The sequence below is a fragment of the Paralichthys olivaceus genome, chromosome 19 (genome assembly GCF_024713975.1).
Source record: "Paralichthys olivaceus isolate ysfri-2021 chromosome 19, ASM2471397v2, whole genome shotgun sequence".
Classification (NCBI taxonomy): Eukaryota; Metazoa; Chordata; class Actinopteri; order Pleuronectiformes; family Paralichthyidae; genus Paralichthys; species Paralichthys olivaceus.
The window spans coordinates 14,880,368-14,904,788 of NC_091111.1; the positions used below are offsets into that span (position 1 = coordinate 14,880,368).

General features: G+C 40.2%; 2 protein-coding genes across 3 annotated transcripts in view; both read right to left on the minus strand.

Moving 5' to 3' along the window:
* Positions 1–2,350: 2,350 nt before the first annotated feature.
* opn8c (opsin 8, group member c) lies at positions 2,351–8,386 on the minus strand. Of its 2 annotated transcripts, none has more exons than XM_069514735.1 (4): positions 8,165–8,386; positions 5,589–5,882; positions 5,036–5,367; positions 2,351–4,288 (listed from the first exon to the last, which is right to left on the minus strand). In XM_069514735.1, the coding sequence occupies exons 1-4, from the start codon at positions 8,250–8,252 to the stop codon at positions 3,779–3,781; spliced, it is 1,224 nt and encodes a 407-aa protein (XP_069370836.1). In that variant the 5' UTR covers positions 8,253–8,386; the 3' UTR covers positions 2,351–3,778. The 2 variants fall into 2 exon arrangements, with proteins under 2 accessions (XP_069370836.1, XP_069370837.1); XM_069514736.1 differs by having other exon boundaries at positions 7,950–8,348.
* Positions 8,387–9,411: 1,025 nt separating this feature from the next.
* Positions 9,412–24,421, minus strand: part of ppp2r5a (protein phosphatase 2, regulatory subunit B', alpha isoform) — a 31,888-nt gene continuing 16,878 nt past the window's right edge. Inside the window, exons 3-13 of the mRNA XM_020097572.2 lie at positions 21,218–21,319; positions 21,015–21,107; positions 16,399–16,529; positions 14,784–14,843; positions 14,141–14,249; positions 13,357–13,410; positions 13,135–13,185; positions 12,935–13,054; positions 12,640–12,767; positions 12,166–12,267; positions 9,412–11,693 (exon numbers count right to left, since the gene is read on the minus strand). Coding sequence (XP_019953131.1) covers positions 11,435–11,693; positions 12,166–12,267; positions 12,640–12,767; positions 12,935–13,054; positions 13,135–13,185; positions 13,357–13,410; positions 14,141–14,249; positions 14,784–14,843; positions 16,399–16,529; positions 21,015–21,107; positions 21,218–21,319 — 1,209 coding nt within the window. The 3' untranslated portion in view covers positions 9,412–11,434. The remainder of the gene's footprint in view (positions 11,694–12,165; positions 12,268–12,639; positions 12,768–12,934; positions 13,055–13,134; positions 13,186–13,356; positions 13,411–14,140; positions 14,250–14,783; positions 14,844–16,398; positions 16,530–21,014; positions 21,108–21,217; positions 21,320–24,421) is intronic.

The following is a 24,421-nucleotide window of genomic DNA, read 5'->3' on the forward strand; positions in this document are numbered from 1 at the left end:
ATGGAGGCCGGGCTGGAGCACAAAGAGGAGATGGGTTTTTGTGCCTGACCTGAACCCACAGTGCCACTCTGATCCGAGCCAGGTCCCTCCTCCCCTTCACCCCCACCCCCTCACACCCAGCCTGTCCTGTTATGCTCCAGTGGGGCTGCTTCCTCTCATAATGAGATCGCCGTGCGTCCCATCAGGCCCGGGCCGCCTCGTCCCCATTTCTGGGCTAACGAGGGTGAGATGCTGTGACAGCCAGGGTGTACAGAAAAAACAGATCAGCCCCAACCCCCCTCGTACTCACATGAATAGGTGTACACACACAAACCTACTCTGAAATAACTAGTTTACTTTGCATTAGAAATTACACTACAGTGTTAAACACACAAACTTCAACTGACAGCAACAAGTGAGTTCAACAACTGGAGGAAAAGTGTCGGAGAGGCAGCACATGATGACGAATGATTGTTTAATCGATATAAGATGTAGCTTGTGGTTTCAAAAGTGAATGCATTACTACATTACATCATTTTCTGACTTCATAGTGACCTCATGATGATGTCATTTACATCCTATGATCATTAAATAGCTTTAAGTGTGTATAAGCTTGAGTTTGTGTCTTTAGCTCTATGGGACCATGCAGAGATGACTTCTTTTAGCTCGACATGACATCATTTTCTATTAAAATGAATATCTTATAAAAATAAAATATACACGATCCTGAAGTCATACGCTCACAGTACGTTTTACATGATTGGAACTGAATGTGTGTTAAGAGACACTGAAGCGAAGACAATGAAGCGGTTATGTGGAGTTGGTTGTCATTGTGCATAATGAGCTGTGATGAGTCACGGACACTTCTAGTCTAATCAAAGCCCGGGCCACTATCTAAAGTTCATGCAATTTAACCTATAGAACATATAATTCAACTCTTGATTATGTGAATATGTGCATTGATTTGAATGCACATATTCATATACATGTGTGCATTATTGTGGGATAATAAAAAGGAATCTTAATCTTAATTAGCACAAAGCAGGGGTAGCCTTGAGTGCAGACCACAGGGGTGACCTGCTTTAATCATATTCATTGCACGGATCATAAATTAATTCATTATTTTTGCCTTTCAGTCGTCCACATTTGCAGGTATTAGACGAACCTCACACTCCCGATCGGCTTAACCTCAAAGCTGCACTGACCAATATGTGTCTACAGTGGTAACGGATCATGTGAATGCGTGGGACATGGAATGGTGTCGTAGTGGTAAAGAGATCTTCTTTTGTTGGTTTTTTTTTCTGAAGATATCTGGAAAAGGATTCCAGATTCTTTTCTCTTTTCTGTTAACTTCCCTCATGTCATTATTTAACATTCATTTAACATTAAGTAACTCAGCTACTTTCAAACAGCTACACATCAAACTCACTCACTGTTTTTAAAAATGTTTTAGTACATCGATCACGATCTGTTTCTATTTAACGTGACAGGTTGCAAGAAAACATGCAAACTCTAGTGGTAACTTGTAAGCAGGAGCACAATTAAACAAACTAACAGCACTAAAGTTCCTAGCGTTTTCAGTTGGCCCCAGTCCTGGAGGACTCCATTTACTGCTGCTATGAAAAGTACTAGTTTTATTCCAGTTGTCAAAGCTCAGCAGGGAGCCAATTCTAACTAGGTCCCTGTTTTGGCTGTCTGTCGGAGTGGCAGTAATGGGCTACTTCTACAGATGTATTCCATTTACTCTAATGGCCGCAATTAAATTATTTCAAACGACTTTAATGGATCTACTTTTGAGACAGGCTTCCGTTTCTGGTGATGCGCATTACGGTAAATGTGATTCTGCACAATTATGTTGCACAACAATGTTCCAGACGCAGACTTTTACGTGCACTAACCTGAGCACTGAAAACCAATCATTGCTTTTAAAATCATTTTATTACGGGTGTGTGTATGTCCCTGTGTTAGATTCCCTGTGAAACCCTATCGCATGTTTGCACAGGAAAATGCAACAATAGGTCGGATGGTGGAAGAAAACATTGCGTTGCTTTGCAGCTCATCAATGCAGCCTATTGTGGAGAGGTTACATAATCAGAAGTACATGCACAAAGCCTGGCTAAACATCTCACTGCTCATCTTTAAAGACCTTTCAGGGGAACAGTTTGACACCCTATCTCCCTGGAGTTTCATGCCACATTAAAATGAAATGTCACCGCCTTTATCATGTTTGGTTCCTTAAGTCAGCTCGTTTGCTTTGTCTGCACAGCCGTGCATGCGACGACTGCATCCATTGATGATTTGCAGCAGGATATGTTGGCAGCACCCCTGCATCAACAAACCTGCAACATTTAACAGGATGAACAATGCATTAAAAGATATTGCATTTATGTTTATTTATTTTTCTTATTTCATGTTCTATATATTTGGTTGTGTTTTAATTTTTATTTGTTGTAATTTATAGTAAAGATGATAACGACTTCTGACACACACACACACACTAAACTACCACAGTAAAACAGTAACTGTATATATATATATATATATATATATATATATATATATACCTATGCATGTTTGATACTTCAGCATATTGTAAGTTGTACATGTGGAGACTGAACGACAGAACGAGCACAGGGTTCTACTTATACTTGTGAATGCTTCAATAACATAATTGTTCAAGCAGTGCAAGACACAATAATTGGCTGAAACACTGAATGGCAGCATGGATACATAGACAACATCATGAATAAAGCACAATCCTGGATAAACTACACCTTTCTGGTACTACGGTCACATCGTGTGGTACAGGTAGTAGAGACGATAAAGACTCGCATGTTTACGACCTGTGAACATTCACACCAAAATACTGTGTATTGACAATATAACACCACATCCATAAAATGTTTACACAGTTTATCTTTGTCAGATTTGAGAAGTCCATATAACACACAATGGTTTTTTTAGGCATCTCTCTGTAAATTAGATCCAAAGTTGGACGTATCAAAGCTTAACCTCAGAAACAGTTTCTCTCTTGTACTTATGGCTCAGACATTCATCATGATTTTTTTTACCTAATTAATCATCTTTACTGTAAAATGTGAGAAAATGCTGAAAACAATCTGGTACAATAAAAACTGGAGAACTACTGTACTTCACTGATACTTCACCTTAATGGAACTGGTCCATTATTAACAACTGGCAAACACGTATCCAGTGAGCGAGAGGTTGTCTCTCTCTGGCTTCATCCACATGACTGCATATTTAGTTTTAAAACACATGACTGCTGCTGCAATTAGTTTTCTTAAGCACCTAAAAAAGAGAAGTTGAGAAACACTTCTGGACACGTTTTAGTCTGAAAACTCCTGGGGTGCTGCAGAGTAGACGATCTACTTCCTGTTTACAGCGGCACACACCTGCCCAGTGTACGTGAGTGGTCCAGTGATATGCATATTCAGGTACATTAGTGTGAATAGGGATTATTACTGATATGGAGCTAAATCGCCCGTGTGGACGGAGATCGTTTTGGCTTCAAACGTTGATTTAAAATGAAAACGTGTCAGTGTTGATGTAGGTCCCTCAAATCTGTGATGAGACAAAAAGGATGAAGCCTGCATTACATTGCTGACGGTAGTCAGACCTGTGTTTTCACACATTGTATAACACTGAATTGTTGAATATGACAACTTTTTAAGTTGTGAGCCCTGAATCTTTGTTTTACTTCTCCAGGTTATTATGGAGCCTGATTATTTTCTGAGACTTCAGTAACACAACACAGGACCAGCTTGTCTGTGATTAAACGTCATATAGAGACAGGTAGGCAGTCTTTGTCAAGTTTATTGTCCAAGTGAATGGGGGTGGTTTTCGATGTGGACGCCCAGCAGACATACACTGGCTGATGGTGGAAATGGTTGCCACTGGCGTACGTCAGTTTGTCTTTGCTCTTGGTCTTACTGTGAGTTCTGTCCTGAGACAAGCCAAAGTTCCTCTTTTGGATGCGGCCCCGTTCCTGGAGCTGAATGTGGATGGGGATTGGGGCTTGATGGCCCGCACTGTTGTGGACCCCCACTCGGTTCCCCCCGAGCTTAGGGCAGAGTGAGAGGAGCAGACAGCGCAGCTCCCGCTGAAAGGTCTTGTTGAAGTAGAAGTAGATGAAGGGGTTGTAGATGTGGGAGCTTTTGGCGAAGAGGGCCGGGAAAACGAAACCCTCAGGAGCCATGTACCTGTGGTCCTTGTGGAAAATGAAGAGGAAGGACACAATGGCGTACGGAGCCCAGGCGATAACAAAACCCAGGCTGATGCAGAAAAACATCTGGAAGAGGAAGCAACAGATAACAGAAAGTTACTCGACTGGAAACACTCAGTGAATCATTGTTCATGGTGTTACAAGGATTGTCACGTACAACAGTGTCCTGGGAGACTTGTTCCTTTAGAAAAACTGAAGCAATCATCAAGCTGTCAATCTGTTCCTGACAATTCATCTCTGCAAGTCACATGAATAATGACTGGACTCCAGACAAATGACATCTGTGGTCACACGGTCAACGTACAGAAAAGCAGAAACAACACGGCAGTTATTGATAATGCAACACTACATCAATGCTGAGTGAATAATGCAGTGATTTGTCAAACGGATGACGCAGAACAAATCTAAAATATTCCGCAAATACGTCATAATGAAAACACAGAAACAGACACGTACACGCACAGCAACAGATCGAATGAAGGATATTCTGCAGAGTGACACTGACATGTGGTTCATTCGAGTCTCGTCAAAGTAAAAACTCCAACCACGTCTCCTGTCCAATAGTGTTTCAGCTCCATTGCCGAGTCAAGCCACAACCATCGTCAGTGCAAGTCTCGAACCTGGTACCAATTAATTTAGGACAAGTTCGGTACCACATCACGTGGGCTCGAGTTGATTCTCAGGTTCTCATACTTGTGGCATAAATCTGACTTGATACCAATGTGTCTCAGGTTTACAGGCCTGACCGATGCACACCAACATAAACTACAATGCACATAAGTGACGTTCTTTCCACCACGCCACATCACTGACCATGGAGAGCCGTTTTTCAGTTTGCCGCAGGTTGTTGCGGATGCCTCTGGCAGACAGCGAGTAGGCGAAGCTGGACACCTTGTAGAGGATCTGACACTGGGACACCACGATGAGGACCACAGGGACCAGCGTGAAGCAGGCGAAGGAGCAGATGACGTAGAAGGCGTCCTTTGCCGAGGTGTGATAACCCCTCCAGGCAATGGTGCAGGACAGTCCATAAGGCTCGGGAACGTACTCGCCCCAGCCAAAGAGGGGGAAGCTGGACCACACGGTGGCGACCACCCAGATGGCACAGCACGCTATGCGGATGCTAGTTCCTTCCAACCACACGGCTGTAAAGATGAACGAAACGTATTTATTCAGACTGTATATTTCATATGCTATAAGGAATAGCAAACGTAAAAGAGGAAGCACAGGGATACAAATGATGAATAACTATATAAATTGAATAATATTAAATTAATTAAATTAATAATAATTCATATATAATACGTGTATATTCATAAATATAAAGAAATTAATATTGACAGCTCCGATAAAGAGCAACCCTCACTGTAGAGCAAGCTGTAGCAGGTCTTCAGGTAGCGCGTGATGCTGATGGCCATGATGGTGAACATGCCGCACAGTCCGAAGATGTAGCAGCCGAAGCCGTAGTAGATGCACGTGGCGTTTCCGCCCAGCCACACGTGGTGGAACGAGGACACGATGGAGAGCGGGTAGAAGCAGATGCAGCCGAAGAAGTCGACCACGGCCAGGTTGACGCACAGCAGCTCCGAGCCCACCATCTTCTTCCTCCTGCGGTAACAGATGACCAGGACCAGCCCATTGCCTAGAATAGAGAGCAGAACTACAGAGGGGGAAGAAGAATCAGAATCAATCCTTTCACTTAAATCTCACACACTGAACCTTTAAGCTGCTAAGTGACAAAGGACCTCCACCACGTTATCACTAGTGCACAGTTTGTTTATCAAACCTTTTCGTTTTTTTGTCGCTGCCTGCTGCCAAAACCAAACCAGTTTCCAGAATTATATATCGTATAATTGGGCTTGTGACTTTAGTTTGATACTGAAAGGTCATGTCTGCTTCAGTTCCCGATAGAAGAAATCTGTGTTAAATGCAAAAAAGGCTGATTAACAATGGATGATTTCACAGAGAAGTAAATAAATTTTATGTGGTTTAAAGGTTCAGTGTGTAGAATTTAGTGATATCTAGTGTTGAAGTTGCATGTTGCAGCTGAACACCCCTCACCTCACCCTCTGCTTCCAAACATGAAAAGAACCTGTTGTTGTGTTTAGTTTGTCCAGTTTGAACCACTGTAAAAAACATGGCTGCCTCCGTAGAGAGGGTCCCCTCGATGTAAATATAAAGTATTTAAATATAAAGGGTCTTTTCTGTGGTAAAGGAAACTACAATTCGTACAATTTAGATGAAACAAACTAGTGAAAACATCATGAGGATTATTCTACATTACATTTCTGCCAATAGTTCCCTTTCACCCACATCTTACACACTGGACCTTTAATGGTAGTGTATTTATAGAACACTTCTCAAGACATACCGACTGCTCAAAGCACTTTACACTAAATTCACACATGTCAAAGTCACACAACACTCCAATTATAAAACGGCAGAGCCATCAGACACTTGGGACTGCAGGAGCTCGGCGTTAAACCACCGATCTTGAGGTTGACGTCCCCCATGATATAAATGACCTTGTCTTATTGTATCCAGCTACCTATATGTCCTCCCTGTGTGTAGACTATATATGTGTGTCACAGGACCGCACTAATTGCGAAGGTGACAACTGATGCTGTTGTGTATTATTTTTGTTTCTGCTACTCACACAGGAATAAACATAGTGTTTGTTATGGACTATTTCATGATGCAGTCTATTGGTGCTCTACTGCGATTTATACTAAAAATAAACGACATTGCTCATTTTCATCATGAAGTTCAGCAGTGTGGCTCGTCTATGTGTTTTTTGTTGGTTTTACAAGAAAAAGGTTTCCTCATAAGACGACTTCACTGTTGGTTCTGGTTTCTCCGTGGGATTTGTTGACAGCAGGTCTTGAAAATCAAAGCGTCTCTAATTGGATCTGTAGATACTTGTCGAGTGGATCCCTGGAGCACGAGCATCGGTGGATGTCTTCAGGTCACAAGCTTCATTGCACTTTGCATTGTGCTTTTGTAGAGGCGGCATTTTCGACCACCTCAGCCAAGTGTAAAAAATATTCACAGCAGTGTCTTTCAGAGTTTCTGCTCTTCTTTTTTTTTTTTTATTTCAAATTAAATTGAACATAAATGGAAAAATTAAAACCTCCAGAATATCATCAAAAGGAGGGGGGGAAAAATCTAACCAGATATTACTTTATTTAATATTTAATATCACCATATATATATTTTCTTTTAAATTTTATTTTATTTTTATCTCACAGGCGTTTGGAGACTGTGTCAGAGCAGCAGGCAGAACAACTACTTTACATTTCAACAGTTACAGCGGCATTACTGAAACACACTCATTGGTTTAATTACTCCTTACTAACTGAAGTGTAATGAGCACTGAGTGTAACACAAGCATGTAAACAAACCTTCATTACTTTTGTTTGACCATGAAGCCTCACAAACAGATGTTAGTTCAATTTTCTCTATACACATTTATGCCAAAAGCTAAATTTCCTGACATTTCTTCAGAACGACTTCATACATTTATACATTAAGCATTTATGCAACATGATTTACAACTGCACAGAAGAGCGCTGGCAATAACAAATAACAAAATGATCTATTTCAAATTATTTAAAATTCAGAATGTGACTAAAAAATGTGGGACTTGAATTATTTACAATCTAAAGATCACAGAGCTTTAAAAGAGACAGACAGATCATAAAGAGGAGACAAACATTTTTTTTACAACCTTGAGGAGTATCAAGCGTCACTTTGCTGAAAGTATAATCAGTTTCCAAGTGAAGTCAATGAATCTTTTCCTCCGATTAAAAGTTTGCAGCTCAGTGTTTTTAACAGCTCAGATCCCATCATCACAGTTTTCAGGTCAATTTGAAACTCGAGTGGCTCGTCACGGAGCAGGTGGATGAGGAGGTGGATGCTCACGGAGCAGGTGGATGTACATACCGACGGAGAGGATGGCCAGTCCCACACATGTGTCCGCAGCTGGGGACAGTTTGGAGGTGAACTCGGTCCTGTTTTCACTCAGAGACATCGGTTGTTGCGGCTAAAAACTCCGGACTTGTCTCCAAAGGACTTAAGTGTGTGCGTGCATGTGCATGTATGTGTGTGCATGTGTGTGTGTGTGTGTGTGGAAGCAGGCTCACTTTCTTATATGGAGGCGGGAGTGTCGCCATGGTAACCGTCAGTACCAGCTGACCAGAGGACAGGCAGCAGGAGTTTGGAGTCCTGGTGGTGAAAAGGTGTCACTGCAGCCTGTGTGACAGAACAGACTATCCAGCATCACAGGGTTCTGATCACACCCTTCAGAGAGGAATATGTTTTTACTCTTTTTCAGCAGTTTAGCTGTCAATCTATCTGTCTATCTATTGTTCTGTCTTTCTTTCTAAACAGGTCTGTTCTCAGAAGCAGCTCTGCAGCCTTGAGTTATGTCTCGGGGAGAAAACAGAGTAGTTCCTCCTTCATCAGCGAGCGGTCACACAGTGGAGACGTGTTTATCTTGGGGTCAGTGATCCAGAGAAACACCAGATACAGGGCCAGCCCTGAAGTGGCCTCACGTGTTGCAAATCACGATGCACAACTGTACACGTTTCCCACGAGAGATGCTGGATGCTGTTGATGCTTTTATCTGCCCTGAAGGAATTGATTCCATTTCATGTTTCATAAACCAAACATAGATCTTCGGGAAAAGACGGTTGAATGTCTCCCACACTTCTGCTGCACTCAGGAGCAAGATCAGAGTCAAAATGGTTTGGACTCACTTTATCTTCTTATATCAACGTTACGTTTTCTTTTTAAAAGGTGCAGGGTTATGAACGTAGACGTTTTTATTGTGGAGGAATATTAAAATAAATGGGTGTATCTGTTAAGTTTTAGACTCACAGGATGAGAGGATGTTTTCATTTTCAACATTTTAGAAATGTGATTTTTTGTGTCATATGTTTTTTCCTTTTTTCTCCAGCTCAACTCAGGTTTACTTTGAAAAAGAAAAAAAACCTCATAAATAAAATGATTACTGTTTAAGCATTTATCCATTTGTCATATAAAGCACTGGTCAGGAATTTTGTGCTGACCAAAGGCATAGCAAATTATCTTGCACCACCTACTGACCTCCACAATGTACTGCAGGCGAACACATATTTGCAAAGGGGGAAAAAAAAAAAAAAAAGGAACAGAACAGGCTGATGGTTCCGTTTTGAGTACAAAGATAAAATAGACTTTATTTGATGGTGAAACCTAAATAAGATCTGCGATCAGAAGACAGGTTCGTCACGCAGGCTTCTTTTTCAACGTCACAGAGGCTGGAATGCTGTACTGACAGAAAGGCATCAGAGAAGACTGGACCTTAAATATGAACTTAAGAGAGCAGACACACCCAGGCTCAGAGGGAACACCATTCAATTACTAAACAAACTCTCAGAGGTCTTTCCTATGATCTGTGGCAGTCAGATTACATCAATAAGCACGTTAGTCAACCTCCAACATCAGAACATGGAGAGTAAAAGCGTGTGCGAGGTTATAAAGTCTGGATTAGAGGATTAAAGATTACTTGTAAGATTTTCTGGTGTTAAAATGAAGGTCTTTATATCACTAAGTCATAACGAGACTGTTAGGATATAGAAACTCATAGATACACAAAATCAGTCGCGTGAATTGTAAAAAAAAAAAAAAAAAAACAGCTCGGTGGTGGTAACAGCTTTGATGGAGATTAACATTTATGCTCCTATAAGCAGTGACTGCACTTTCCTAGACCACAGAGACATCACACTGTACATACAATATTAAACTGAGTGGCATTTCCCTTTAAGTAGCCTCCAGATTGACATATACACAAATACGCACTCATCTAATACACACTCAAGCACATCCTGCATTGGAAAGAAAAAGTATTTGCCTCGTCGACACTCTAGAAAAATATATAGCACTGTAGGTCTCATGTTTGTTTGTTGTAATTTACAAATACTTCAATTGTTGGGGAAATGTTTGCTTTCTTGCTGAGTTTGGTGAGAGGGTCGCACACTCCTCTTAAGAAAAATGAAGCTACAGTTAGCTTAGCTTAGCATGAAGAAGAGGGGGTCCAGCTTGTCTTGTTTATTTAATCTGTACAAAAACCATAATGAATTGTCATGACCCAGACCATTTCCTGACTGGGACAGAGCTTAGCTAGCAGTTTCCTGTCTGACAGCTCCCATAAAGAGAAGAATCTCGATCACCCCCTAGTGGCTGGCTGCAGTATAGCTCATAAACAAAAAGTCAAAATACTTGTGAAATATAATAAGATGATTTCTTGTCATTTTGTGTAGTTCTTATCACACAATTGCTCATTTTTTCCAGCAAGTTTGGTTTTAATTGGTTATTTGATGCTATAAAAACGAGTGAAACATCTTGATTGACAGCTGAGCCTGACTCACGATTGGGTAACGGTGGGACATCGATGCACAGACTGGCTTCCTATTTTGTTCAGACAAAAATATTTACCGACACCTGCAACACAAACAAATATTTTTTACATTTACTCGAATAATTGTGAACCAGTTTTAACTGCACCGTCTCAACTAGAGTCATTCATTGATTTAACCATAGCTGGGATCATTTTGTCTTTAACGTCTTTGGCCTCATTCACCCATATCCCCAGAGATTCATCTTCCAGCTTCTCCTGCTTCTGACAACAGCCCTTTACTGTACATTAATGGACACTAACTGTCTTAACTATGGGTCTGGTCCCATTTGCCCCACATACTCCCAAAGTCTGCAGTACATTTCTTCCTTAAGGTTTTGCACCCATGTGTTGGCAGCAAGTGGGAAAAGCACATTTAAAAAATAGACATCTTTAAATAGCTATTCAGCTCGTCTAAGTGCAGCACAATCGGAAACATTGAATTCAAGTCATAATTATTTTCTGCCCTCCCCCGTGTATCATACAACGAATAGAACAAATAAAATCCTCTTCAGTTAAGAAACTAAATGTGAAAGGATAAATCTTTGATCAGACAAATAAACAATATACTGTTGCCACACTGTCACATCCAAAAATAGTCTTAGGTTGAAATATATATTTTTTTTTCTGCCAAAGAAATGCTGGCGTTCTAAGTCACTCTAAGTAGATGTAATATACTGCTGAGGTGTAATTTGTGTTATTCCGTCTCCGTCAATCCTCCACTGACGGTCCTGCACACGGTGTCAAACCGGTACGGAATAAAAAAAAAACATCCGGTGTCATTTGTCACATGGAGTGCTCTCATTGGCTGCCACACTGACGTCAGGCTCTTTGTCGTCTGTGGCGACGGCAGCAGCAGTAGGACGCTTGTCCTCGGCGTCATCGTTATTACTACTGCTGCTATTGTTGTTGTTGTTGTTGTTGTTATTGTTGTTCTGGAGCCCGTGGCTGTTGTTCTGGACCAGGGCGCTGTCGCTGAGTCTCAGCTCGTCCAGCTTCTTCCACAGCTCATCCCTCTCCTGCTCCTTCTTCTTCTCCCTGAGAGGAAAACATTTTAAATACGTTTTACTTGTGAGCACTGCAAAAATATTAGGTATAAATAGGACATGACTCAAATTCTGTATTTTATCACACTTTTATCACACACCTGACTAAAGCTTTATCTGGATGTGATCCAGAAGGGACCCCTGGAAGAGGGTTATATAAAAAAAAATATAATAACAAACTCTCCTTTGTTCATGACTCGTGAAAAACCAAACTGTTTGCTATATTTTTGCATTTGTCTTGTTTTGCATTTTATGTTACTTCCTCGAAGCTGGTTTATTTTTAAATGTCGTTTGCATGTTTGTCTCTGAGCCACATTACTCAAAAACTATTAAAAGATTTCTATGAAATTTTGTGGTGATTTGGACCAATGGAAGATTCCATTCATTTCTGGAGCAGACGTGTTTCTGCAGGGGTTTAAGACATTTTAATACCAATTAATTACCACAAAGTATTGGGTACTCACCGTTGTCTATCTGCTTTATAGGAGGACGTCAGCTCATCAAACAAAGTACAGTTCATCTCCATCAACGTCTTCAGCACGTTATAGACCAGAGCTACGATTGTCCTGCAGAGAAACGCTGGCATCAGTCACAGTGTTAAACTGTTTATCACAACATTTAATTTCACTTCTAATAATAGAAAAATGACTACAGCTGTTCTGTAAATTACAGCCAGTAAGTTCTTGAATGCTGTTGTTTCAAATGTGTTTTTAAAAAAAACTCTGCAACACAAATTACTTTCACATCCACTGTTTTGAAGGAGGCAACTGAAACCTCAAAACATGACAAAAAATGGAACAATGTACATAATCACAACTGAATAAGATGTGTTTGATAACAACAGCGGATCTGAATACCTCAATAAGAGTTACAATGGTAATTTAGCTTAGCAAATGTTTCTGTGTATGAATTATAGTGAAATCAGTCTGAATACGTACGGGTTCCAGTGCTCCTTGGAGATTCTGTAGAGGCTACCGAACATGATGGGAAGGACCCTGTCTATGTTCTCTTCAATGAGGCTGAGGATGTACTCGTTATTCCAGAAGTAAAGCGCTCGCTCTGCTACCTGAGAGGACACAGACAAAAAAAAAAAATTAAAACCGACAGATGGAGAAATGAATGAGCCTTCTGCTGAATACGCTTCACACCTGACAAAGGAACTTGTGAATGGACGAGAGGACAAAAGCCTCTTTCAGACCTTGCTGATGATTTAAAGTCTGTTTTCATTCTCACCTGAAAGTGTGGATTGGCCACGCATCTAGAAATCTGTTTGAACAGCGGCTCCTGGATTTTAATGAATTGTGTCGGCTCGATGACGTCCAGAATCTCCTCAATTTCACCAAGAAACATCACCTAACGGGATAAGATGTTTAGAGTATGAAGCAGAATGTTAACAACTGTAATAAGTGTATTTACACAGACATGCAGAGTACCTCTTTCTGGCTGCAGGTTTTAGGCCAAAACTTCAGCAGGCCACGGATCACCTGCACAGACAAAATAGAATTTTTCTTTAATGTCAAAAAACACTTCAACAGTCTGTTTGAGTGGGTGGTTACTAGCACCTGCTACAAATTCCTCTGCATTGTTGACTAATTTATTGCTTGAGAGTTTGAGCTTTGAGTGGGTGGAATGACTTAAAAACAGAAAAAAAGTACCGGTTCAGTGAGCGTAGGATCCTTCTCCAGGAACTGAACCACACAGTAGGCCAGCTGAGTGATACAGAAGAAAACACATTAATGTACAGTCTGTACCCACAACACTGAAAATCAACTCAATAACACTTCATAAAACAGTGAAGATTGTCAGGGGAGATGCAACCGAGGCACTGGCATTTATTGATGATTTCACTGCAACAGGACAATGATCCTTATCTAAATGCTGAAGAAACCCATGAATTCAGGAAGTGGAATATTCTCCGCTGGCTGAATTATTCACCTGATCTCTCCTGACTTAAGACAGAGAGACTCCACAACCAACGAGAGCTGAAGGTCGCTGCAGTGAATCCTGGGAGAGCATCACCACAAAAAATATAAAATGTCTGCAGGTCAAAGACTGTGAGGAGTCATTGACAGCAAAGGAGCCTGAAGTGAAAAATGTCCAAATCCATTCAATCTGGACTGTGATCATTTTATAAGTTCTCACTGTGATACTGTGAGAATCAATGTCAAATAATAAATCAATGAGCCAGTGCATTTACATTTCAAAGCCACTAGACGGTGCTGTAGTAAAGAGATTACATGACAGTGTTAAATCCTGATAAGACAATAACTAAAGACAGTTTGTATAAATTCTCTAAAGTCTTTTTTAATCAAACATACATCAATATTTTATTACAAACCCACGGCTTCCAAACAAACACACTGTCTGACAATGTGAAGCAAACATTCATGTGATTCATGACAGGATAATAGATATAATGTTGAAGACAGTTTTTCCTACTTGAGCGTGGAAAAGCGCCAGTCCTTTAGCTGTGTGTAACGGGATGAGCACTTTCATCAGGAACTGTTTGTGCTCTGCCTTCAGAGGTAACGCAAAGCCGTTGATGATACTGTAAACAGAGCACAACGGAACCATGTCAGATTACAGCAGCTAAAAAACAAATACTGCAGGACGAGAGCAGAGCATAGATGTGAATATACCCAGTTCCTGAAGAGGAGAAGAAATATGAAGGGAATTCAAAGTAGAAGAAAAAAAGAGCCCTGAGGCGACTTTTAGTTTGAGACAGCGAGAGAGCAAAAGTCTTCTACATCATCAGAAAGAGAATTTTCTGCACAAGCCAATTTAAAACCTTAAACCCTGGACTTTGTCTCAAGCAAAACTATGGTAGAATAAAACAGATCTGCTTTCTTTCATACTGATGATTAAAAAACAAATATTGAGAAAACATGATTATAATAATATAAAAATTGAAAAAAAATCCAACCAACAGTTAAAAACTCAAAGAATTCACTTAAAGCGAAATATCAAATCCTCTCGACTTGAAAAATAACTAAATCAATAATACAATATCAAAAATGATTAATTTTCTGTCTATTTCCAACATGACCAACTTTATGTCACCTGCACACACATGGTTACTCACCTTCCCAGGATTTCTAGCAGCTCAGCGACTCCGTTGAAGTGGTCGGTTTCATAGATGAACCTGTGAAAGCCACAAACATATTGACGACAGAAATTATGAAACACACCACGGCATCACAACTCTAAAAACAGAGCTCACTGCTGGGAACAATTGATTCAGGCCACTGCCGTGTTCTTTTTATACATCGTCAGCCTCACGTAGGAGTTGGATAATAGAATTTCACTGGATTCTCACACATGCAGCCCACTACTCTGTAAAATTAGTCTGTTTCACGCCCCTTCCGCCTCAAAGGAATCTGTCTGTTTGCATGTGTGCTGCCATTAAAGTATCACAGACAGCAAACAGTGATCACTTGAGAAAAAAAGCTTGAAATCATCTGATCCAACATTAAAATATTTATGATTTGATTATCATTATGGTTTGGCGATAAGGCCAGCAATTATATCAACCAGTCAATACTCGTCACATTGCTACTTAAAAACAGACTTTTGCTCCTGAGAGAAGTTTGTGGTTTTAAACTCTTCTTCAGATGATGACAAACACTTGACAAACAGCAAAACATTTGACAAATCTGAGGTTGGTCGATTACGTGTTAGATCTCTTGAGTTTGAACGATGCATACAAATTATATCGACTTTGGACTTTTGTTATATTTAATCATTTTTTATATTATTTTATTGCCCAGCCCTAATAATCAGATTGACACTGCTGACAACAGTTGGTAAGAAATATCACTGAACATTTCTCTCATTCAATGATTTGAAGATTCAAATGTCAAATGCCTCAAATCCCTCTCCGCTAAATTACTGTGATGCTCTTTTTTTGGTCATCCTTTGTCTCATTTGCAGCGGCTGACTGGTACCAGGAGATGAAACAACAGCATCTCCGCTGCACTTGCTTTCCTGCATTGACTTATATGTTTTCTAACCTTTGCATGTCCTGGTGCCTCAGTGCATCTGTGAGCTTCACTTCCCCACCGTGACCATCCCCATAGTGGAAAATGGATCATATTTAGACATAGGAAAAATTATTTAAATTGCCGCTGCTCTTACGTAACTTAACGATCATACATCATTCACCTCCTGTTTGCTAACCCATGTGTGTGTGGTATGTACAGATAGAGCCTGGCAACTGTGGCACTATTTTTATCATAAGTGGCAGATGGTTAAAGTGCGTGCACCCATTTTACCACGTTGCCTGTTGTTAACGACATCAAGTGTCCCCTGTTTCAATCATCTGAGGCCCATTGTCACGCAGCAACAGGAGCAGTAAAGAGTCAAAGTGCTGCAGATTGGAATAGGAGGTCTCCATCTGCATTACTTTTTCTGCTCCCTCAGTTTGTGATGAATTGGTGTTAAAATTATATATTTCTTGGATGGCTCATTGCACAATAGGGTAGAGTGAAGACCAGGACTAGAAAATCCATCCCGAACCTTAAGGGAGCTGTTGGAAGATTTTTTTTTTCTGGAATCATTGACTACTGCTGTGAAATAGACAGTTACCCCTGGAATGTACAAATGCAAACTGTATCAGACTGATGGGAAAGTGTTGAGAGCTGTGTCTTATAATAAACCTTACTGCTGCATTTTCCTCTCCATTGTAGAGTTTTACTTACTTCAAGAAGATATTGTTGATCTGCTTTCTGATGAAGGCTCGTAAGCCCAGGAACTTTCCGTAAATCCGATGCAGGATGGTCTTCAGAAAGTCCCTCTCCCTCGGGTCCTCACTGTCAAACAGCTCCAGGAGCTAAAAATAAAGAGAGAAAATAACAAACACTAAGTTCTCAGTCCAGATTTGTTTGAAAGGTCTTAAAATTAACTGAGGGATTTAGAAGAATTGATATTAAAATTGATATTTCAACTCAGTGGAGGCAACGCTTTCACCTCAGTCTGTTCTTTGCTTTTTATTAGCCGTCAGCAAGATCACAAAAACAACACCAACAGATCCCCCGAAACAAGACCGAACCAAATAATTCAGTTGTCCAATTATGTAATCAATCATGTCGTACAAGCCATCAGCATCTCATAAAAAAATCATAAGGTATTTCTGCCTGTATAATCTATAATGTTACATCTGGGATAAATTTGCAGCAACATGTAATGGTTGAGGGCGGCCAAGTCACTGCCAGAGAGTTCGGAAGGAATATCTTCAGGCTCAGATTGGTATGATACTAACATGCCACCAGCTCCTCGGCGACAGGGCTGTCCGTCTATTTTTAAACCTGTGTACATCAAGGAAACGTGTTTTGTTATGCACACATGTTCTCCTCCAGCACTTTGCCAATTCACATTCACTGAGCTTCATTAAACCTTTTAAGCCGTAGGAGTTAAACAGTGTAACCAGTCTAACACCTAACCAATGAGCAGCTCTCGTCACATGTGGTAACCGGGGCTTTGTTCAAGGGCAACACAATGGTTGTTTTTTTCCATTCTCCATTCAAAGATTCTCAGATCATCGCCCAAACAAGATGTGAGGTGAGCTGTAACTCTCTACCATCACCTTCAAGAGATAATGATGCAGACAATAGATGGATCGTCACAACACATACCTACTACCAGTGTCATAAATAACTCTGGGAAAATATATTTTTTAAAGTTTTCTGACATTTTACATTATACTGCAGATTTAACCTTAACAGAAGTAGTTGAGGTAACACATGTATTGCCTCATGAAAGTGAAATATATTAGAAGGAAAGACACTCAATGTTTTGGTAAAATATGTTTCCTTATGAACATGACTGACGAGATGAGATGTGACTGCTCACAAGTTAATCAATAATGGCAAAATGGGAAACAGACGTTGGACCCGACTGTTATAAAACGAAAGCTGCCACAGTATAATTCAGAGATGCTGTTTGTGCCGGAGGTGATGTCAATATTCAATCACAATAGGTCACACTGTGATTTGAGTTTTCTCCTGAGTCCCTGAAAACCCCAGAGGTATGATTTATTTACTTTGAATAAAAAAAAAAGTAATTACCGGGCAACATCTTTGTCTGTGAGATAGAGATAAAAGATAATTTGTTTACTTATGGGCCACAGACATATTGAAGTCAAATCAAGTCAATCTCTTTTAATTTAATGTGTTAGATAAAAAGATCATCCACAATGAGAACAATCAGGTCATTACTGAAATTAATTCAGTAATGACCTGAATTAATTTCAGTAATGACCTTGACTAAACTCTGACCTGCCAAATTTGATTGAGGTAAAGACATGACAATGACTTGGGTTGAAATAATGACTGTAACAACTATCAAGTGAAGTGGTTTTCTATTTACATATAAAACCTCAAGCTCTGACTATCTGAACAATGTCACACTAAAGCCTGAGGTTAAACTGCAAGAAGCCTGAAACTAAATCTTTGCGAAGAATTATTTAGAGATTGAAATTATTTGTCTTTGCTGGTTGTGAGAATCAGATAATTAGACTGTTCTCACACTTGATTCATAAGCTTCTTTCTATGAAGATGATTGAACCAGACCAAAGCTGCTTTCAGACAAGCACTGAAGTCTAGATATTTTATTGAAATTTTCCAGAGGGCTCTACGTTTGGTTTGTTAATGAAATTTCTAACATGAGATGGGCCCAAAACTGGAGGAATTCAAATATCCAAGGATAAAAAAAAGGTGCCAGATATGTAGAAGACGCGGACTAAGATGTCACCTCGGGAAGGCAACAAGTTGACGCTACATGCCGACGCCAGTGTGGATGTCCTGTAAACAAAAACTTGTGCTCTCGGAACGAACATGTCATGTCCTGTCTCCTGCCTGGTCTTCCCAGCCGCCACCCCTAACCTGAATGTGCTGGAAATTCTCATGTTGTTGTGAATGTGTCTGACCCAGACATTCTCCTGTTTCGCTGTGAAAGGCAAACTTGTGTCTGAAAACACCTACATATACATGTCCTGGGTAGCACCTCTTTAAAAAATCTGTCATACAGATTTTGGACAAAACTACCACCCACAGTTTGTGGAGGAAGCGAGGCACCAGTCTCACTTCACACTCACCCGATGTAGGGTAGGTCATTGCTTTGGAAATCATGCATATACAAAACAGTGTGTTTACAGTTCAGTTGCCACTGATCCAACATATTCTGTATGTCAGGTTTGGGAATACCCACTGCAATGAATTACTGACTGTAAATGTTTTATTTTCATAAGCATCTCAATTTCTAACCGGAGCATTTCAGTAACTGCTCATAAAGAGGGCCGCAACATTTACCTGAGGAAAAAACTGATAACAGAGACTAATAAAACTCTTCTTCCAGGGCTGATACAGTTATGGGTTTAAAATAAACTGAGAAAAACAGATGCATCATGCCAACACACGGGCAGATACACTTCACATGATTTAACCAGTGCTCCCTAAGGAGTAAAAAACCCTAAATACACCAAGACCATGTGTCTGACCACACGTTCTGCTCTTAGCTCCACATATGGTTGTTTTCCCATGTTGAAGGTTGTTTTCTGCAGCAGGATCAGCAGCACCAGAGCAGTGTTCTGTGTTATAACTTATATATATAAAAAATATTCCATAAACTAATGATTATGATCAGGAGCTCGGGCCAAGGGGCTGTGCTGAGAGCCAATTTAAGGAATATGCCAACAACTAAGCTGCATATTTCAGGGATTCTGTAGGTTTCAACAAGTTCAATTTAAGACTTTCAAAGACAATAAATGAATTAAATTTACCAAAAACCCTGATAGTTGTTTTTGCTACTTCAATCACTGCTTCCTTGTGAGCCTTCCACATACCAACAGTTTAGCCTACTTATCAATTTACAACATCTCCCGGCTAACATTTACAGAATGTGTTTGTAGTAAACTCTGTGGAAGAATTGGAGAACAGGTTCAGCTGATAAAATCAAAGTTGACAGCAAAACATTCAGCAAAACAGTAGACTGCTCTGCTCCATGTTTTTTTGGTTAACCCAAAAGAGTGGCGCAGCAAGAAAAAAACACAATAACAGAGATGCCTTGACAAATAGTGTACAGTGCAAATGTCAAACACTTGATAATGAATAAAGGTCACAACAGGTTTTGCTTCAGAACGTTGGTATGGTTATGGTGCAAAATAAACATGAAAACCAGGATATGAAAAACAATGATTCCCTACTTTGAAATGTAGGGAACCTCGAGTTCTTTTCCTTGCTCCTTGTGCTTCAACTCGTGTGGTGAATATGTTGGTGTATATCTCAGAACCGTTCTTGATCTGTGTGTGTTACAGTGAATTAAGTTAACTAGACCACAGGCCTTCTGCCTTTACTGCCACCCAAACCTCCACCTCATCCCATAGCTGAGTTGGGCTTCTCTCCTCCTGAAGAGTAAACAACAGGCGGCTATTTAAAGCTTCCCCAAGACGCACTCACATCATGGAAAGTCGGCGCAGGCACCTCGGATGTGGCCCAGCCAACATTCCAGGGCTCTGTGGTCCCTGTTAGCTGCTGCTCTTCTCTGCAGCTTCACACAAATCCTGAAGCATTCCTGAGGTAGGTGGGTACGGAGCAGGAACAGATGTCGATGATCTGCAGCTTATTAATGGTTTTACTCATCTGATAAAATTAGGTGTAGGTTTGGTGAAGTCCAAAGAAGCGTAATTTATTTAGCATTAAGTAATTCTTATCATTTCACCTAATATTTTTTGCAGCCAAGAGATGTCAAGTACTTAAATAATTAAAAAACTTGTTTTCCAAGCAAATAAAAAAACTTTAAAGGTTTTAGTTTCTCAAATGTGAATATTTTCTTGTTTCTTGTCATTGTAAATCAATTATAAACTGAAGATCAACTGAAACAAGACACATGAAGACATCATGCAACGGTCCCTTTTTACAATTTTCTCTCTTGTACAGTAATCATCAGTTGTTGCCCTGGAGCTGTCACAAGACTCCCAGTGGTCTGCTCGTCGCCTCCTCTAATAATTATGACATGATGTTTAGCTGCTACTGCTGTAGCATTACACTTCTCTTCTGACTAACAGAGAAAAATACTCTAATACCTCCCACCTACAAATATTTCCTATTTACTGAAACTACAGACAGCTTTTTTATATATATATATATAGTGCATATTTATGTGTTGGCTGGTCCTACAGGGGATGCGATGGCTGGGAAATATGATATGAGTAGAAAGTATTGCAATAAAGCCAGTTAGGTTTGGAAACCTGCTGACAGATTTACATATTATCAAGAAACATCTGAGGTCATGCAAAATGTTTTCATAGAAAGTGAGTCACCTGCAGAACAAATTTCTGATCAATGTAGCGCTTGGCGATGCTGGGCTGGAAGTCTGGATTTTCTAGAAAACGCAGCAGGAATTCGTAGACCAGCTGGAAAACAGAGAAAAATTCAAAACAAAACAGAAATATGAACTTTGTAAGTATTCTAACACACAATGATTGAAATCTAGTACAGACATACTTAAGTAACAGATTCTTACTTGTATGTGAGGCCATGAGGCCTCTAGAGTGGGTTCATCCTCTTCTGGGTCAAAATCAGGGTTTTCACTCGGGGGAAGAGTCCGGAAAATGTTGGTGCAGATCTAAAGGGGGAAGGACAGAAAGAAAGGGTTAACTTCCCAGCAGAGCGTGAGATGACATGTAGTCAGGAAACGATTTCTGAGTTATTCACAGATGTGATCCTTTACTTAAATATGCAGACTCATAATGAATAGAAAGCTAATGAAGTTTTACAGCTGACCTTTTTTTCCAACAAAACATGGTTTCATCAAAACTACTTTCTGGGCATCCACAAAACTTACAAAAACCAAAGCTACCCTAATAGTTAGCAGTACAACAACTTCATAAAAATGCATTTAACATGTACGTTTTTGTTTTGTCCATGTGTTATTCACTAACATGGAGGAGGTGGAATTAATGACAAATACTGTACTGTAGCCAACCAGCAGGTGGCGATCGAGAATCTTTAGTATCACTATCGGGGAGCTGTCAAATCAACAGTCTATGTTCTCTATACCTAACCTTGACAGTTTCAATACACTGCTCTGAATTCTCCCAAACGTCTGGTACAACTCGAAAGAAGAACAAAACAAACACACATGATGCTGCCTGGTAACTGGAGTGGAAAGAAACCTTATCTATGGAATATTTATGACCATGTTTAATTTCACTGAAGATGTTAGAAAACTGTTTTGAATGTCCTCAAAACACAGAGAGGAGCTGGATAAAATAAGTACAGATTCTGCATCTGCCGCAACCCTCGATTAAAATTCTGCACCGAAGACAATTGTTGTAGACAGGTTACCGCTGCCTCCGTCCTACCTTGTTATTTTTAGCCCGGGTAAATTTAAGAGTGACACACACACACACACACACACACACACACACACACACACACACACACACACACACACACACACACACACACACACACACACACACACACACACACAGAGCAGTGGGGAGCAGGAAAAGCTGGCATTATGTGATTGAGTGCAGCCTCATGCTGAAGTGATAAAGACAACATTAAATTACCTATTGGCAGCTGGAAAATCCAAATGACAGTAATGGGAGAGGAAGGCAGCAGGGGAATTTTAAACTTGACATTCGCCCAAAATATGATATAAAAACCCACAGACACATTTTGCAGTGGAGAATATCTCTTCTGACTTGACAGCATCGTACCATGTATTTACTGCAGATTTTTACATGACTTGTTTTGGCTGAAGCTCTAGCAAAACCTTAAGACTGTTACTGCAGTATGAAAAAGCGGTGACATCAGATGATCCAGTTTCGACTTTCACATCACTACCACAGTCTTATCTTGCTATTAGTTGAAAGAAATGTGTGTCTATCAATTACATATTATTTGTATAGCCCATATTAACAAATCATTTGTTTCCTCACAGGCCTTAAGAAGGTGCGACGTTCTCTGTCCTTCACCCTCGACTCGAGTGAAAAGAAACTACCAAAAAAGACCTGTTAAACAAGACATCCCTCTCCTATATCAATAAAATAACAATATTTATAGTATTCATGAGAGAGGACGCATCATTGTGACTCAACTTCAAAAGTTTTATACAAAAGGAAATGTCGCTCAGAGTTGAAGGATGCAGCAATGATAGAGGTGTTAGTAAAATTAGCATATGTGGACAGACATTTGTCTCATCTGCAGCCTATTTCCATCAAGCCTGAATGAGCTGTGCATAGACGCTATTGTGCTGAGCTCTTATCCGCCTGCTTGTGAGCTTCCTGTTATTATGAGAAGTCTGACACGGTGGTGCAGCTGTTTCTGAGTCGATGAATATTCCATCTGGCAAAAGTACATGTAAAATGTTCAAACTCGCTTACACCGAGCATCTCCTCCATTAGCCAAGCAGAAACAGAACCTGCATGATTTACTGTTTTTTATTTACAGAGTGTTTCACTCAATGGAGTCTGGCTGTTTGCATTTAAGGAGCACTTGGTGACAACTACAGGATGAGACTGTATAAGCATTTACCACACACCCACAAGTACATCTAGTCACCATCTTATCATTTGATCAGATTATGGTTCCCATAACTTCAACAGTCTCTGACCTGGGCCTAAACACTGCTCAGTCAGTTGGGTCCAATATCTGTATTAACGGCCTATGCCAGTCCCTTGATGAAGCAGTGATGCAGATGAACATTTGTCTGACAAAAAAAATGAACCTGGCTCCACTTTTTCATCCAACACAAGGTGAGTAAACATTTCTGATGGATTACTTGAAAGCAGTAACATTAAAAATGTTATGATGAAAGACCCGATCATTGCTGCAGTGGAAACTTTCCATAGTCTGAGTACTATAAAGCCCAGTGTAGGGTTTGATAAACATTTAACTGCATTATTCCCACAACACAACTCCTCAATTCTCTCGTCCCTTATGATTATGCTTCTCACTATCAATAATACTTGGTTGTTTTTTATCTGAGCCCCCACTGACTTAGCATAGGTTTGTTGAGTTTAGGGCCTGTCATACACAAGTTAAAGTTGTGTTTCCTTTAGATAGAATGTGGTGACAATTATTGCTGATGTAAATGAGCACCGACAGTCCTCAAGTAAGATTTTCCAACCTCTGAAACCACAGTCAAGGCTTTACGTCATCTGTAGAACATGCAGATTAGTGCAGATGCTAATATTGACGCAGATGAATAACCTTTGTTTTGTATTACTGTTTTTGCTGGTTTGCAGTTAATCAATTTTTTTAAATCACTGATTGACACAGTTTATGCATAAACAGGGAACATAATTTACCATATTATCATTCAGCATGCTTCTTAAAGTCCCTCCAGTCAATTCACAATATCCCAAAAATAACTACAGTTAGAGAAAACACAAAACAATATTGTGGGAGGATGACAAACATGGGAGGCATGTGAGAAATTTTCACTGAGGGGGGAAAAGGAAACAGTGATTTGTGTGCGTGAGTGAGTGTAAATGATGTAGGAGGATTCAAAAATGGGCTGTTTTCATAAGTGACAGTGCTGTAAGTGAAACCAGCGTGGGCTCAATGATGACACAGGAGGCTGTAAATCTGTGTGAGGTCAGTTTGCCGCCAGCAACAACCAACACCTAGCAACGCACAGGAGGAGAGAGAAAGGATGGAGGGAAGATGGTAGGATAGAGAGAGATAAAGCGTTTAGTGTAGAATTGGCACAAAG

Bases quoted from the DNA above. Each gene is read 5' to 3' on its own strand.
- opn8c (XM_069514735.1), bottom strand. From the start codon at position 8,252: ATGTCTCTGAGTGAAAACAGGACCGAGTTCACCTCCAAACTGTCCCCA. The intron at 5,883-8,164 runs GTATGTACATCC...CCCCCTCTGTAG, and splicing joins ACTGGCCATCCTCTCCGTCG to TTCTGCTCTCTATTCTAGGC. The intron at 4,289-5,035 runs GTCAGTGATGTG...TTCCTCTTCCAG, and splicing joins CTGAAAAACGGCTCTCCATG to ATGTTTTTCTGCATCAGCCT.